This window comes from Urocampus carinirostris, chromosome 9 (genome assembly GCF_059441175.1).
Source record: "Urocampus carinirostris isolate Australia breed hairy pipefish chromosome 9, RoL_Ucar_1.0, whole genome shotgun sequence".
In the NCBI taxonomy this organism is placed as follows: Eukaryota; Metazoa; Chordata; class Actinopteri; order Syngnathiformes; family Syngnathidae; genus Urocampus; species Urocampus carinirostris.
This window is the reverse complement of record NC_142357.1, coordinates 10,389,082-10,405,322: the sequence shown is the minus strand read 5'-3', so window position 1 is coordinate 10,405,322 and position 16,241 is coordinate 10,389,082. Positions and strand designations below refer to the sequence as shown.

The window sequence follows — 16,241 nt, the reverse complement described above, 5'->3', positions numbered from 1 at the left end:
GCAGAGCAATTAAATCCAGATATTTCCCGCAGGAGATGGTGTAAACCCAATCAGGTCTTATATTCACCGAGCGGATGCAGAATTGACTAACATGGACATTATGTTGCCCTATGCCTTCTGGAGAAATAAATACCCTTCTGTGTACTTACACGTTTGCCTTTTGGAAATAAAAACGCTGCTGTAGCCATACAATACTGTATTGATTACACATCAGATTTTATATCATTGGGATTCAATTATCTGTCCTTGTGACGTTTGCATTGGACATGATAATAAAGTTTCTGAATACAGTATCATGTCTGCAAAGCTAAAAAGGAAATATATCTAAAATCTAAAAATGAAGGTGCACCAATTACATGCAGTCAGGACAGGTAGGTGAGGCAGAGCCTCATCTATTATCATAGAAAAAAGGTCTCATTTAAAAAAATACTATCTCATATAAGTAAAAAGTAATTATTCAATTCTAGAAAAAAAGAGACGTCTGCCATATAAGACACTTTTGTTTAATTTACGAGCGAAATAAAGTAAAAGTAATTGGTTGAACGACAAAAAACAGTTTCACTACAAGGCTGCTCATTTTATCAAGGATACAGATTAAAGATATAATAAATAAAGCATCCGTGGTTAACATAGCAAATGGGAGATAATTTAGCTGATTTGTTTTGTTGTATTTTTCTCATCTTTGTAATACAACAGTATTAAAATGAAAAAGCTATTTCAAAAACATGTTTTTGAATGCAATATCTACACTAACAAGGACAAAAAAATACTTAAAATGAAAGAAAGAGGTCAAACACAGTGACGTGCAGTCAGCAGGGACAGGTGAGGCAGTAGCTTCCCTGTCCTTATAGAAATATAAAAATAAGAGTATATAAAGTGGTTATTATTAACATTCAGTGTTTTTTCGTCATTTAACTTCACATTTTTGGATTTTATTTTGAAAATAGCAGAATTTTGTCATTATATCATGAATATTATTATTACAATTTGTATGTAATGTATCTCTGTATTGAGCAACTGCAAATGCAGAGTGAGGGGTGTAATTCTCCTGCCTCATGGCAGAGGGCGATAGTTACACATTAGATTCTGATTTGGCGCACACCTCAGTCCCAAACAGTAGAATAAGTGATAATATTAGAAAGCGCAAAGGAAGTCAATCTATACAGTATTTGTTTTTTCTCGTTGTATGGACTTTTTACATAATAAAGGACTACTTATCTATTGATGTTTTTATTCAAAACGAGCTGTATACAACGTATCACTGTGCTGAGCGTCTACAGATACAGAGCTAGGCAAACATAGTCATAGTAATAGCAAGCTAACAGCAAGTCATGCCATCCAGTATTTTTGTTTCCCGTTGCATGGACTCTTTTTCATCACGGAAAAAATGAGAAGCTGATGGACTTCATTTAAAAGTTACGATTTTTTTCTATGCTACAGTTTGTATTTTACTTTCATGCTCAGCCCATCAAATAGAGAGCAAGAAGTAGGCTGATTTATTTGCAAATCTGACTGTGCCACACCAGACACGAACCTTACCACACGTCACTGAAGTGCACTAAGTCGAGAAAAATATCCGTTTGAATGAAATTACACTACCGTTCAACAATTAAGAGTCGCTTAGAAATTCCCTTAATTTTGTAAAGCACTGTTGTTATTTTTTCAATGAACATAGTATGACATAAATCAGAAATACACCCCATACATTGTTAACGTTGCAAATGACAATTTTAGCTACATATGTCTGGTTCTTAATGCAATATCTACATACGTGTATAGAGGCCCATTTCCATCACCCAGCACTCTAGAGGTATAATAGTTTATTGTGTTTGCTAATATTGCTTAGAAGACGAATGGATGATTACAAAAACCCTTTTGCAATTATTTTAGGACAGATGAAAACGGTTGGCTGGTTAGAGAAGCTCTAAATTGACCTTCCTTTGAGCTAGTCAAGTATCTGGAGCATCACATATGTGGGTGTGTTTCAACTTTCAGAATAACTAGAAAATGGGAACAGTGCAAGTTTCCTGTTCTAATAAATAAGGGCTAATTAATGCAAGAAATTGCAAATAAACTGAAGATCTGTCACAACCGTGTGTACTCCTCCCTTCAGAGAACAGCACAAATAGTTTCTAACCAGAGTAGAAAGCGAAGTCGGACGCCCCACTGCACAACCAAGCAAGAGGACCAGTACATTACAGTATGTAGTTTGACATATTGGTCTTCAACAAGCAGCTTTAATGCGTAGTACCAGGAAAAAAACAGTGTAAACGTCTGCAATGAAGGAGAGACCCCAAGATGCTGGTCTTCAAGGCAGAGTGGCAAATAAAAAGCCATAGCTGAGACTGGCCAACAAAAAGAGCTTATTTTGGACAACTCATTTGATAAGTAAAAGTGAGAATTTTTCATGTAAACACACAATTGACTGGATGACCTCAAACTTTTGAACAGTAGCGTATATAACAACATTCTTTTGGGGGTGACTAACATGCTCAGTGATCAACTCTATCCAGCAGTTGAAGTGTGTGTGCACACGTTCGTGGTTTATGCTTGTGTGTTTACTGTAACCATGTGAGAAAAGGATCGATAACTTTATCAGTCTTTTTTCTACGCACACATATGCACGTGTACAAACACACAAACACAAACCCCTGAGAGTAAAAGGCACAAATCGATAATTCTATAGTGCTAAGAGAAAGCTTCCACAGCAGTTTAAAGGCTTACTGCTTACACTTCTGCACAAACGCACACGTGGTTTTTAAGACCGATATCAATTATCTTCAACTATTTCATGCCACCCGAACTAATTGGGAAACTGTTACATGCAAAATCAATGATGGTGATTTACTGCTCTGGACTTGTAGTCCTCAGGGGCCGATTTGTTGGTTTTGCACCCGTGAAGTTGCTGTGTGTTTACGGTAGGAGCCGATTTTGAGGGTGTCGATGTTTGGATCTGATTGTTTCCCCGCGAGACATGACACCAATGGAGAGACGGATGTTTACAATGTGGAGAGGCAAGGAAAGACAAACGATTCCTTACGAGTCTCTACAACAGTGTTTTTCAACTAGTGTGCTGTGAGACCTTGTGTCGTGTGCCATTGGAAATTTTCCAATTCGATCTTTATAAAAATAAGCATGACAATGTTCAGTCTCGTTGCTTTCTTCCAGAGATAAGCCAAGTAAGTAAAATTCATCCACATCAGAAAGTGTCTGCAGATTTTTTGAATACAAGAGTTAGCACAGTATATTCATTATCTTATACTTTTAATTTTCAATTGAAAAAAATAAAATATAATAAAATAGTTGCAGATTTTGATTAATATTTTCGTATTTTACAAAAAAAATATAGAAACTGATAAAAGTCAAAATGTATTTTCTGCCTCCCTCAGAAAGATTATTTCACACTATTTTTTGTTGTTTTGTCTATTACGAAATGTTTACACCATTGTCACTGTCAGCCAATCATGTTACTGTACTTCGATTTCCAAACCCTTAAGGGCGGATCTGCTTTTGTAACCTCGAAAAGTTGATTAAAAAAGGTCTTACAGGGCTTTAAAAAGTTCTCTTTGCATCCATTGATGTCTTCTCTCTTCATCCCGGGTGTCTACTAAATTTTAAACTCATCAATGTTTTAGATAGATAGATAGATAGATAGATAGATAGATAGATAGATAGATAGATAGATAGATAGATAGATAGATAGATAGATAGATAGATAGATAGATAGATAGATAGATAGATAGATAGATAGATAGATAGATAGATAGATAGATAGATAGATAGATAGATAGATAGATAGATAGATAGATAGATAGATAGATAGATAGATACCCCTAGTGAGAGGTGGATAGAGTCAAGAACACTTTCACATTTTTTGACTCTTTCTGCCAAGTGCCAAGTGTTGCGTATGACCCGGCCAAGGCTCAAACCAGCAACCTCCCAGTCTTGGGGCGGACGCCTTATCCCCAGAGCCACCAAACTGGTTTACCAACAGTAAGCCTTGAGCAATACACACTGTCCCTTAAAGAGTGGCGAGGAAATGATTGATAATTACAATAATATTAATAACCAACAAAAAAGATGTACATTATCCACCTCCAAAAATGTAAATAATGGACAGATATCAAATTGAAATGCATTGTTACAAATTAATTCACTCTATAAAAAATGTTTTACCCTCTATTCAAATTGTACAATGTGGATTTACAGAGAACATGCAAAGACATGCATGTCAGGTTAATTGGCCGGTCCAAATTGTCCCTAGGTGTGAATGAGCAAGCGAATTTTCTGTCCCTGTGTGCCCTGCGACTAGCTGGCAACCAGTTCAGGGTGTCCCCTGCCCACTGCCCGAAGATGGCTGGGATGGGCTCCAGCACCCCCGCAAACCTACTGAGGATAAGCGGTACAGATAATGGATGGATGGATTTACAGAGAAAGCATGGTACATGTGACAGGGAGGTCTATTACTGATCCTCAGGTTACACCTGTAATTTTTCGATGGTAAACCCCCAGATGCTCCTGATGCTATGTTATCAGTCGGTGAACGAGAAGATCATTAAATAGCTTTGAGTGCCTCCAAGGTGCACAAGTGTTGTAAAAGAGAAAGCACAGTTATAGCCTGTTGTTTTACTTGGGTTTCTGTGGTTTATAGTGGCTTGGGAAATCATCAGTTGTGTACTGGTTCAATTTAGTACTCAACCGAAAACTTTGTGCCAAGGAGTTTGCGTTTTTTATCTACATAGACTGCAGTTTATTTAAGCAATTTAAGTCTATACTACTCTGGCTTTCTCTCAATGCCAGCTTGAACGGGCACTACATTCAGATTCTTATTATGGACGTCATGAGACTAGTTAGCAGGGCTGGGTATCTGCCAACTTCACGTAAAGCATTAGAGATAGGAAGTGTCATGATTGGAGTTAGACGTTTAATACCCATGACACACTGCTTATGTCCTTTTCTGTTGAAAACAAAGTCAGCACCCAATTATAAATTAGGTACTTTATTGTATATAAACATAGATGTACAAAATATCAGGTAAATGTGTTTCTGGCAGCAGTGGAATGTGTGAACATGTAACATGTAGCACTGCTATCCAGTAAGCCGACTCACTTTATCGAGTCGGGTTTCACAAATGGGTTCATAAATTATAAAACAAGGACCAAATCATTCTCTCCCATTTGTTAATTTTCAAGAAAAGTCAGCCAAAGAAAACTATTAACATTCAATTTGATAACTTAACAGTCACTGAGAAAAGGTAAAAAGGAGAGTGTGTATTATCTCATCTCATCTCATCTCATCTCATCAGCCGTACCGCTTATCCTCATTAGGGTCGCGGGGGGGCTGGAGCCCATCCCAGCCATCTCCGGGCAGTGGGCAGGGGACACCCTGAACTGGTTGCCAGCCAATCGCAGGGCACATAGGGACAGACAACTCATTCGCTCATTCACACCTAGGGACAATTTGGACCAGCCAATTCACCTGAAATGCATGTTTTTGGAACGTGGGAGGAAACCGGAGTGCCCGGAGGAAACCCACGCTAGCACGGGGAGAACATACAAACTCCGCACAGGAAGTCTGGAGCTGGATTTGAACCCACTACAGGTTCCCATGACATGAACTGTGCCGCACAAGCGCTAACCACTGCCCCGCCGTGCTGCCCAGTGTGTATTATGTAGTTATAAAAAACATTTATTAAAGACAAAAACAACATTGGTTTAAAAATAAAGGAAATATACATGAAATATCATTAAAAATGTACATTTCCTAGAATAATGGTCTGTCAAAAGATTCACAAAAAGCTCCGCAAATAAATTAAAAGAAAATGGTGTGGTTTGGTCTATTTGAGTCTCCCTCGTTGTGATTCTTCATTGGGCTTTTTAGCATTCATTTTCAGTTGCACTCTACAATACAGTAACATATAGTAGTCAAATAATACACATCGTCCCTTTAACATTAAATATGATTAATTGTATTACAGTTTTACTGTAAGGTACCCAATTTTCATGTCTACTTTTAATCGTGTGTCATAAAAATGCCTGTTTTGACTACACTACTCAATGGAAAATTCAAGGTTAAATTAAATTTTGAAGAATAAAATGAAGCATTTTTGTGAGATATTGGTAAAGGAGACAGAATAAAACATAAACCAGAACTAAAAATGTGTACATACAAAGTTTTTTGTTAAATTTGTTTTTTAAAAACACAGAAATAAACTAAAAATGTTTGCACTTGTCAGACATATTGTTTAAAGACAAATTCTGGTTTACAAAAAATGAAGTTTGAATTACATTTCGGGGGGAAAAAGCATTTTTGTGAGAGGTTCGTAGATGGTTAAACATAAACCCGACTTGACATAGGTACATTTGTACATATAAATATTAAATGGAATATTTATATTAAGAACACTAAAAAAACTGTCAATTTTCTCACATGTAGGACAAATCGTTGAAAGAGTGACTTTTTGATCTTATTAACGAAAATAAAAGTTGGCAAAGGTTCACTTTCATTGGCCTATTTCTTGAATATATGAAAACAAACCCTAAAATGAACCAATCCTCAATCGCTACAGTTTGCTTGGTGAAAATGTTATATTTTATTTTTGGAGGAAAGAAAGGTAGAAGATCATGAATATTATACATCGCCATGTGGTATAAAAAGTGTGCACAAAATAAATAAATAAAGACATCTTGTGTTTGATTGGTTTCAGTGGTCGTCGTTATACTCTGCTATGATAAAGTCCGTAGGATAAAGTCAATTTGAATTCCTCTGTCCCTTCACATCCGAATGCCTTCCTCCTATTTGGCACCATATGCTCCAAGCTCCATCTCGGGCTCATTTAGAAAACGACGAGCGTGCACACCAGCTCCATCAAAGCAAAGGAACAGCTGCTACATTCGATAGGGATGACTACTCTCCTGTCACATCGTGCACACACACGCACCAAAACCTGCACACACATGGTTACACCACTGAACTGGATGTTGTTTTCAATAGCCAAGTGAGAGAGATAAAGATGGAGGGCAAGCCGAAATAAGACAGTCAGCCAAAGCAGACTGCGAGGACTTGGTCACGGGCCAATTTGTTTGACAATACAATTGCATCCAATTATATTCAATCTGTAGCCGTCATTTAGAGCTAGCAGGAGTACAAGTCAATTTGAAGAAGCGCGGCAGCTGCAAAACTCTATCAAGTGATTCATTTAATCTACGTTATTGATGAACATACATTTAGGATTTAAAGCAAGGGTCACAAACTTGCGACGACAGTTAAAGGCCCTCCCCTTAATATATGTAGCCGCCGTAAGTTCGATCTGAGTGCCGCTTCCGTGTCTATTACTTAGACAGGACTCAATACTGGGAATAATTCACTCACTCATCGCAGCCACAAATGCAATGCTTAAAAACAAAATATTCAATCTTTTGAGTATTGTCAGCAATGTGTTTTAAATGCTGTGTTTGAATGTCAGTGTATTTGGCTGGCACTTCCTATAAAAAGCATGAGACAAAGTGAAATAGACAGAGACAGCAAGAAAGACGGAAAGACAGAGCGAGAGACAGATAGAGGAGAAAAAGAAAGAAAGATGGAAAGAAAGAAAGAAAGAAAGAAAGAAAGAAAGAAAGAAAGAAAGAAAGAAAGAAAGAAAGAAAGAAAGAAAGAAAGAAAGAAAGAAAGAAAGAAAGAAAGAAAGAAAGAAAAATACAGCGGGTAGGGAGAGGGAGAGAAACAGAGACATGGAGAAAGAGAGACAGAGAAGAATACAGTTGATAAGGCGTCTCAAACTCAACTGAGTTGGGGGGCCACCGAAGCTAAGATCTGGGTGGATTGGGCCAAATGGGGTTTTCCACAAAAACAGTGCTGATAAAAACATTCCGCTTTTCTTAAAGGGACAGTGTTTCATATTTGTCAAGTAAAAGCCGCTGCAATGTGCTGTGCAACCAAAAATGAGTCCAAGGAAGACTACAAACTACAGGGAGTGAAAGTGAACAAAAATCACCTCTTTACTTCTAAATGTTACCCAGCCTTTCTTAAAGACAAAAAGAAGGGAAACATGTTTATAAAGGAAAAAAAACATTAGGAAGAATATATCATAAATAAAGGGTTAAAATAAGAAAAAATGGGAATAAAAGAAAGAAAAAAGAGAGGAAAAAAGTTTTCCTTTCATTTTTTCTTTTCTCTTTTTTTTCTCCATTTTTTGTTGAGTTTTTCTTTTTTCTCTTTTCTTTTTCCTGGAGTTTTACTTTTTTCTTATATCTATCGTTTTCCTCTTTTCTGATGTCTGATGTCAGCACGTCTTTTTTCCACAACATTCCGTTGTGCTTTGACCACTCATTTTTGGTGGCACGACAGAATACAGCGACATTTAGTGGGAAAATAATACTCAATGTCCCTTTAACTTTCACAATAAGGCAGGGGCCTCATAATATCATCCTGGGGACCGCAATTGGCACGATTTTTAGACACCTCCCAAAAATGGCGAGACAGTGACCGACAGCATGGCCTCCTTTAAAGGAAAATTATTTAAAAAAAAAGGAGAAGAAGAAGATAAAGAAGGAGGGGTGGATGAAAAAGAATGAATACAATTGAAAGAAGGGGGTGGAGGGAGTTTATGAAGGAATAAAAGAAGGTCAATATCAAGAGGAACAAGAAAAAAGACATTAAGTGTTACAGACAGAGAAACACAAAAAAAGGAGAAAAAAGTAATGGTAGATAAAATAGAAGAACAAAACCAATAAAAAGAACATTAACAGACAATAACAATATTGACAAGGAAGAAGTCAAACAAAAATTTAGAAGACAAAGAAGAGGAAGAAAAGAGGAAGATTTTTATTTTCACATTCTAATGTTAGCTGATGTTGCCTAGTTTATTCCAAACCGTTGACTGAACAGCAGTCGTTGCCTGTTTAGAAATGAAATTGAAAAAAAATATTATTTTCTTACCTCAGCGGTGTGACCAAGACTCAATTTTGGCAGTTTGTTCTTCATGGTTCCAGAGTTCCCACTGTAGGTCGTACCACAGTTGAACCCCTCTGGAGGGGCGAGAGGTGGTTTCAACTGAGGAGAGTCAACGGGCGCCTGGTCCTGGCCATCCATCGGCCGAACGTAGGCGGTGGGCTTCTGCTGTACGGCGACCGTCTTTCCTGATAGGCTGCCGAGCGAGAACGTAGACGTTGGAGTGGTAAGACCCGGTACAGGTGCTGACAAAAGTGAGGTAGAAGCCAGCGGAGAGGAGGACGTTGACAGGTGAGAGGTTGGCTCGCTTTCCATTGGTGAACTGGACGATTTGCAGTAGCCTACATCCATCGTCGAAGATCGGAAATTTCCACCATCTTCAAGTGTTTAGAGAAAGTAGTAAAATTGAGAAGAATGAAAGGAACATTGTAAGGTGACCTATGGTCAAACTTACCTGGAAGAGTTTTAGTGGTGTGCGAGGAATGCCGTCTCCTGGAAGATGTGGAGGAAGAGGAGGAAGTTGAAGACGAAGGACTTAAATCTCTCTTTAGCCCAAAATCATCTTTCAGAGAGCTGAAAAGTTCCTCATGCCTTTGGAGTTGTTGTTCTTCAAACATGGAGACTTTCGCCCGTCCATTTGCGGCTCCAGGAGCCTGATATTGGCCTGCCCCCGAGCCTAGTTGGAGACCCGTTCCCAAATGGCCTCCTTTTGCCCACTCAGTGGAGTTTCTGGATTTTTTTGAATTCTGATTATGCAATGACTGCAGGCCAGACGACACTGTCGGCACAGACGGGGGAGGCTGCATTGAATTTGATGCACCGGTGATACGTTTCTCCCCACCTCCCTCAATCCCTAACCCTTCATCTCCTTCTCCATTCAGGGTCTCATTAAAGGGCAGTGGCTCTGTTGCACATGTAGTTGGCGTTGGTGTGGTGTTGCTGGCATTGCTACCTTTGGGGATTCCCACTAAGTGGCTCTGGTTTGAATGGCTGGTCAGCAGGTCTTTCATTTCCTCATAGGAACCGAGCGTGTTTTGGACCCGGCTCGCCAATGCGTCACCTTTATTGGTCTGAAAGAAAGACGAAACGAGGAGACATAGTTAGAGAGATAAGCAACGCACAGGAGTGTTAATAACTTTCCATCTTCGGGTTTGATCTCCAAGCACTTGATGAAGAGCGCTTTTGACTCATTCGGAAAGGAACAGGAAGAGATGAATTGGTTGACCGCTGACCAAGAACCCGGATGCGGTGATTAATTAAACACATGCCATCCTTAAGAGGGTCCTGTCCAGGCTGGAGCAGTAAAACTAATGGAGCAGGAATCATTATTAGCCTGACCTCAGGTTTTCAAGCAATCATGGCGAGGAGGACACTCTGCCTTCTGCTGATTTATGAACAGAAAGCCCCTTCAGCGCTCATGCTGAGATGTTCCCCAGAATAGTTAAGACTCTTTGACGGGTTCTTTAATGATAAAACGGTGCAGTTTCATCATTCGCATTCCTGCCGGAGAAAGGCAAGAGGCGTAAAGAGCGGTAGTTGTTTCTTAATCCTCTCATGTGTCTCCTTAACCACGCGTTATAGATATAAATTGCCAACAATCACCAAAGTGGATATGTCTAAGGATCACTACTAAAAAATATTTGAATGTTAAGGCAAAACAATAATTTCATTTGGAATTGGAGAATACATTAATATAAATCAAACCCAATAAAAGTTAAAGCTGCTGTTTATAACACAAATTATCATTACTGAAAATCATTTGAATGGTTTTGAAAACATTGCAAATAAAATGTGCTGTACATCCTTAAGATTTTCCTTCGATTGTGTGTTTGTTTCTATCAACATCCAAATAGTGTAATAATAGGCAATGATCCACCGAGAGATCTTACTGCTGAGCAGGGGAGTCCTGCAAGACTCTTATAAAGCTCGCGGGCTTGACGATTATCCCCACCATTGATTTGCCTTAACTGAATACAGTTTAATCATTGGATGATAATTACCGCCATTACTGTTACCCTTTCAGGGTTATGGACGGTTTTAGTTGTGCTAAAAGTCATGGATCACCGAACCACTGATTAAATGCACGCTGGTTACGTTTATTTATTTAGAGGCTTGTTTCACTTACATTGTCAATTCATTCTCCAGTAAATGACACAGAGAAGTCAAATGTTCAAAGAGACAATTCTGCTTAATTCTTTATACTTTAAATCTATGTTATGCACGCTTTGTCAGTTTAAGTGATGTAAGGACTAAATACAAATAAAAATAAATCAATAAGTAAATGAGCCCAATTAATTAGTAGAATATTGCTTAAGAGCTGATGGAACCAACAAGAAGAGAAAAAAAACTCTGAAACAGTTGAAATGTAATGCATAGGTAGTTTTTTTTTTTACTTTTGGTATGTTTGTAGTGAAAGACAAACAAAGGGATTGAATCAAAATACAGAATCCTTCTGTTTTCATCGGAAGTTTTGAGAATGCTGTTGAGTACATATTATAAAGTTGAGGTTTCAGCTAAGAACCAATCGCAATTCACCCTATTTCTGAAGCAGAGCCCTGATTGGTTCTTAACAGTATCCTGAGCAACAGTTAAGTCACTGTCAATCCACTTGACAGCATTCTTAAAACGGCCACTCAGAGAAATGAGTGAAAAGTTGGTAATAGTATTTTCTGAACTTGTGTTCTGTAAACACAAAAGGCTGTGTTCGTACTAGCCCAAATACCTAACAAATATTGTAAGAAAATCCTTTGGGGTAACTTCCCCTTTAAAATCAGTACACTCATCCTTCTTTTCATTATCTGATTGTTTGGTCCATTTAAGAGTGATAAAACTTAATAATTAGATAATGAATTCATGGATAGGTGGATGGATGAATGGATGGCTAGATGGATGGATGGATGGATGGATGGATGGATGGATGGATGGATGGATGGATGGATGGATGGATGGCTAAATGAATGGATGGATGGATCTATAGATGGATCTTAGAATCTATGGATTGATGAGTGACAGATGGAATTGATTAAATAAGGTTTTATATTGATTTATAGTTTAGTTGACACTCAAAATAAGGAGAGAAGACATTGATGGGCATTGAACTATTAGGACAAAAAAAACCTAAAATAAGAAATTCCAACCCGTTCTCAAAGCCCTCCTCTGAGCCCTTTGTTTTTTGTTTTTTAATCTCCTAGGTTACAAAAGAAGATCGGCCTATAGGGTGTGGAACAGTAAAACGATTGGACGATAGTGACAGTGATGCAAAAGAAACATAATAATAAAAAACACAAAAAAGATATAACAGTCAAAATAACGAACTGGCATCATATGCATTCTCCCTTGCAGGTGTGCAATATTAAAAAGAGAGTAAACTGATTAGAAATAGAAAAAAATATATATATATTTGACACAATATAGACCCACCTCACACAAACCATTGCAAGTTATAGGTAGCTTCAAACAAACAGTCTTGTTTTTTTTCCAATCCCTGTCTCATGAATAAAAATCTGGTGTCTAAAGGGATAAAAAAACACATTCGCAAAGAAGCAAAATAGTAAACAGAGCCTGAGCTGAATACCTGCCTTTGAGCATACGTTCGTTCTTGTTCGTGCGTCTGTGTGAGTCCGGTCCTCCCATAAATAACCGCAAACAACATATTGCTCTTTAACAGGATTAGCGAGGGGCTTAGCTCATAGTAGACAGAGAAAAAGCAAATGAGACAGTGACAGACACCCAACTGATCTGATGGTGCGGTGATGCAAAGAGAGGGAAGGGGGAATCAAAGAGAAGAAAGTTTTCTATAAATCCCTGCTGATAACAAAGTGATATAAATCTCCAAGGTTCTCCGTGCATTGAGCGAGAGAGGCTGGTGAGATTGAGGAGGCCCTGTGATTGTATCTGTAAAGCAACACGTTCAGTAAAAAAATAAATGAATAAAAACTGAAATCTTCAGCTGGACGAATAAATCAGCCGAGTCAAGTGGTAAAGTACGACCGAGTCATTTGTCATGGGTTGCAGCAGGAAGAGCTACTGTATAGCAAGGACATGCAGTGTATGGGAGAGGAATACGACAAAGCAAATAAACATAAACCCCAGCGAATGGTCAAGTCAGCTTTTTGGCCTCAAGGCTGACGAAATGTGCCATCCATCATGTTTTCTTTCCAGCAGTCACAATAGTGGAACAGGAAGTCTTGTAGAAAGTAAGTGTTCCGACTTACTAGCGTTATGGCGTACAGCTGAGCTCCATAATAGCGAAAAGCCTGCCTTTGTCTAATTAACAAACACAGATTACAGTTTCACTTGTAAGACTAATTCCTTTATCTTCTATTACTTTTCCACACTACAAAAAGTAACATTTAAATGTTAACTTAGGGTTAAACCCCCAAAGATATCTTCAAGGCAGCCTTTGGATAGAAATGATACACTAAAATTCACATAGTGCCAAGAGACCTTGTCCAGTGTGCCGCAGGAAATTGCCCAATTGAATCTTTGCAAAAAAGCATCCCACTGTTCCGTATCTTTGTTTTTCCTAGTAAGAGTAAACTTCATCCATATCAGTACATGGCAGCAGATTACTATATTTTTTTTCTTTTCATAAGTGAATGATCTGCTCATGAGGTAGTGCAGTGATAAGTTTATAGTTTAGTAGACACTCAAAATAAGGAGAGAAGACGTCATTGAATTTTGAACTACCAAGGAGGACAAAGGGATGTAGAAAAATCCTATCTGTCGGGTGAACCCTTTAAATTGATCAAATCTCCCAAATTCCACGAAGCAGATCTGCCCAAAGTAGTGTAGAAATCAAACAACACCTATAGCGACAATGATTGAAATACTGCATCATAAAAAAATTAAAAAAAAAAACAGTGAGGTATGAAAGTAAAATGGATGGATGAATGGATGGATGGATGGATGGATGGATGAATGGATGAATGGATGAATGGATAAATAGATGGACAGACGTTTACATGAGTAAATGTACTCACTGCCTCACATAACTCTTTCTTCTTCTTTATTTTTGAAAAATAAAACCAAATGCTAAATCTATTGCACCCTGGTCATCCTGGAAGGGAGATTGCCACTTGTGAGGGCCCTTCTTAAGGTTTCTTATTTTCCTCATATTGAGGTTTTTGAGGTTTTTTTTGCCTGCACGTCAGGGGATGGTATAAATGTAATGGATGGAAGAACGGATGGATGGATGAATGGATGGATGGATGAATGGATGGACGGACGTTTACATGAGTAAATGCACTCACTGCCTCACAAAACACTGTCTTTATTTTATTCAAAATAAAACTATGTGTCATGATGACATTTACGCAAGCCAATGTCCAAAGCTGCTGTGAACTGATTTCAATCTAATCCTATTTGTTCATGTGAGACAAAATTCAGCTCATACTAACAGGCAGGACTAAATGAATTCATGTATTCAATCCTGATAGGTTACAGGGCTGATCTTTATTCACGCTCTCCCTTATTATTGTTCAATCACTTAACCTTTTCATCAGCAGTGCTGGGACGGCGTCACACAATCATTCTCCCGACAATCCTGACCCGAGCTTCCTTCTAATGACTTGAAAACAATTAATCGAAGCCTGGAGGCATTCTCATTATCTTTTTGAGCTCTGGTGGCGCTCTTAAAATGAACCCTGAGCAATTTCCACCGGTCCAGAACACGCTCCGTATTTTACGCGTTTGGAGTCGTGCTGGCACGCATTTCGTTAAGATTCAAAGCCGGCTTGTCACAAGGTCAACAGACTCGGCAGCAAAAGCCAGAGAAGTGCAGAGAATGAGAGTTAAATATGGTGAGTATTTTAAACGCAGGGAGCTGCGAGCGGCTGTGGAATTGGAGGCACAACTTAACCCGGTCGATGGGTCTCCAAGATGCCTGCAGAGCTTCATTCGTACAATACTTAACCACAATGGGAAAGAAAATGATACGTTTAAAGCTTAGTACAAACTCAAAATAAGGAAAAAAGACATCAATGGATTTTGATCTTCCACACAGACCACTGATGGCCCAACCCCTAGATAAAACATTTTAACCTGTCCAAAAGCCCTTTCCCTGATCCCTTTATTTTTATTAAATTGTCTACATTACAAAAAAGCACATCCGCCCTAAAAGGACTAATTAGAAGACAAAATGAAAATTGATACATTTTTAAATCAAAAGGATTCTTGATCCTTTTAATTTGTTTATTATTGGACGACTGCAAAAAAGATTGAATGAGATGTTTATTAATTTGACTATTATTCCTCATGGCTGCATGTTATTTTGACAGTGATACACGGTTATTTACATGATTGTCACGATCTGCCAAATATTTTACTGTTCTTTGATTCTCAAACCCCTCTTCTTTTTGTAACTTAAGAGACTTAATAAACAGTAAGGGCTCAGTAGAGGGCTTTTGGAACATATTTGGAATTTGACAATTTGAGGGGTTTTTATACAGCCCTCTCCTGTTCTCCTTGCAAGTTCTAAATTCATTGAGACCTTCTCTCTTTATTTTGAGTGTCTAAAATGGGGATTTACGGTTTGACAAGTAAAACATGTTTTTTGGTACACTGCTGAATTTCTAAAGACTCATGTAAACTCCATAAGCATCATTTGCAGTGAATCATCCAGATCCAACAGTCGGTGATTTATTCATGTATTTACATGGATGATAATGTATGTTTTTAAGTGTTGGGAAATAGAATGAGAGGAATATCCAAATATGGTTGGATGAGGCGAAACATGCTCTGGATGTGAGGTCGGATAATTTAATGGATGCAAGAGCGTGTGCTAGGGATGGATGTGAACGGTGAAGGATAGTTAGGAATGACTGATATTGACGCATATGATGCCATTTTTCCATCTCAGTGTGCACTGTGTATTTTGCAGAAAAAAAATATATCTGAGATTTACATACACAATGTTTCATCTAGTTTGTGTGTTTATCAAGACATATGACTTTTAGATCTTGAGTAAATCACAAATATATTTGTGATGCTGAACAAAACATATGTAAACTTGTTTGAGACAAATCTCTTTCCCTGTAGGTGTTGGGTCGACTGAGTATAATATATAACTTACATTTTCCCATTACAAATTAGCTCTGAAAAATTCTACCATTATTTTTTCTCATTGCTCAAAATTATAATTATAGCCCATACTTGATGCATAATTATTGCACCGATAGAGATCTCATAGTGCCCTGTTTAGGTACAGCATGCACCTGTGCTCTTTGGCGCAACCAGTAGGCCGCAATGGCGCTCTATGGGCAATACTATCCAAACTAATGACAGTCGCTGTT

At 38.2% G+C, this 16,241-nt stretch overlaps 1 protein-coding gene across 1 annotated transcript in view; it reads right to left on the bottom strand.

The window, feature by feature from the left end:
* Window positions 1-16,241, bottom strand: part of aff2 (ALF transcription elongation factor 2) — a 233,952-nt gene that overhangs the window by 118,885 nt on the left and 98,826 nt on the right. The window contains exons 3-4 of the mRNA XM_088344502.1: window positions 9,404-10,019; window positions 8,938-9,326 (exon numbers count right to left, since the gene is read on the bottom strand). Of these exons, the coding sequence (XP_088200628.1) occupies window positions 8,938-9,326; window positions 9,404-10,019 (1,005 nt within the window). The remainder of the gene's footprint in view (window positions 1-8,937; window positions 9,327-9,403; window positions 10,020-16,241) is intronic.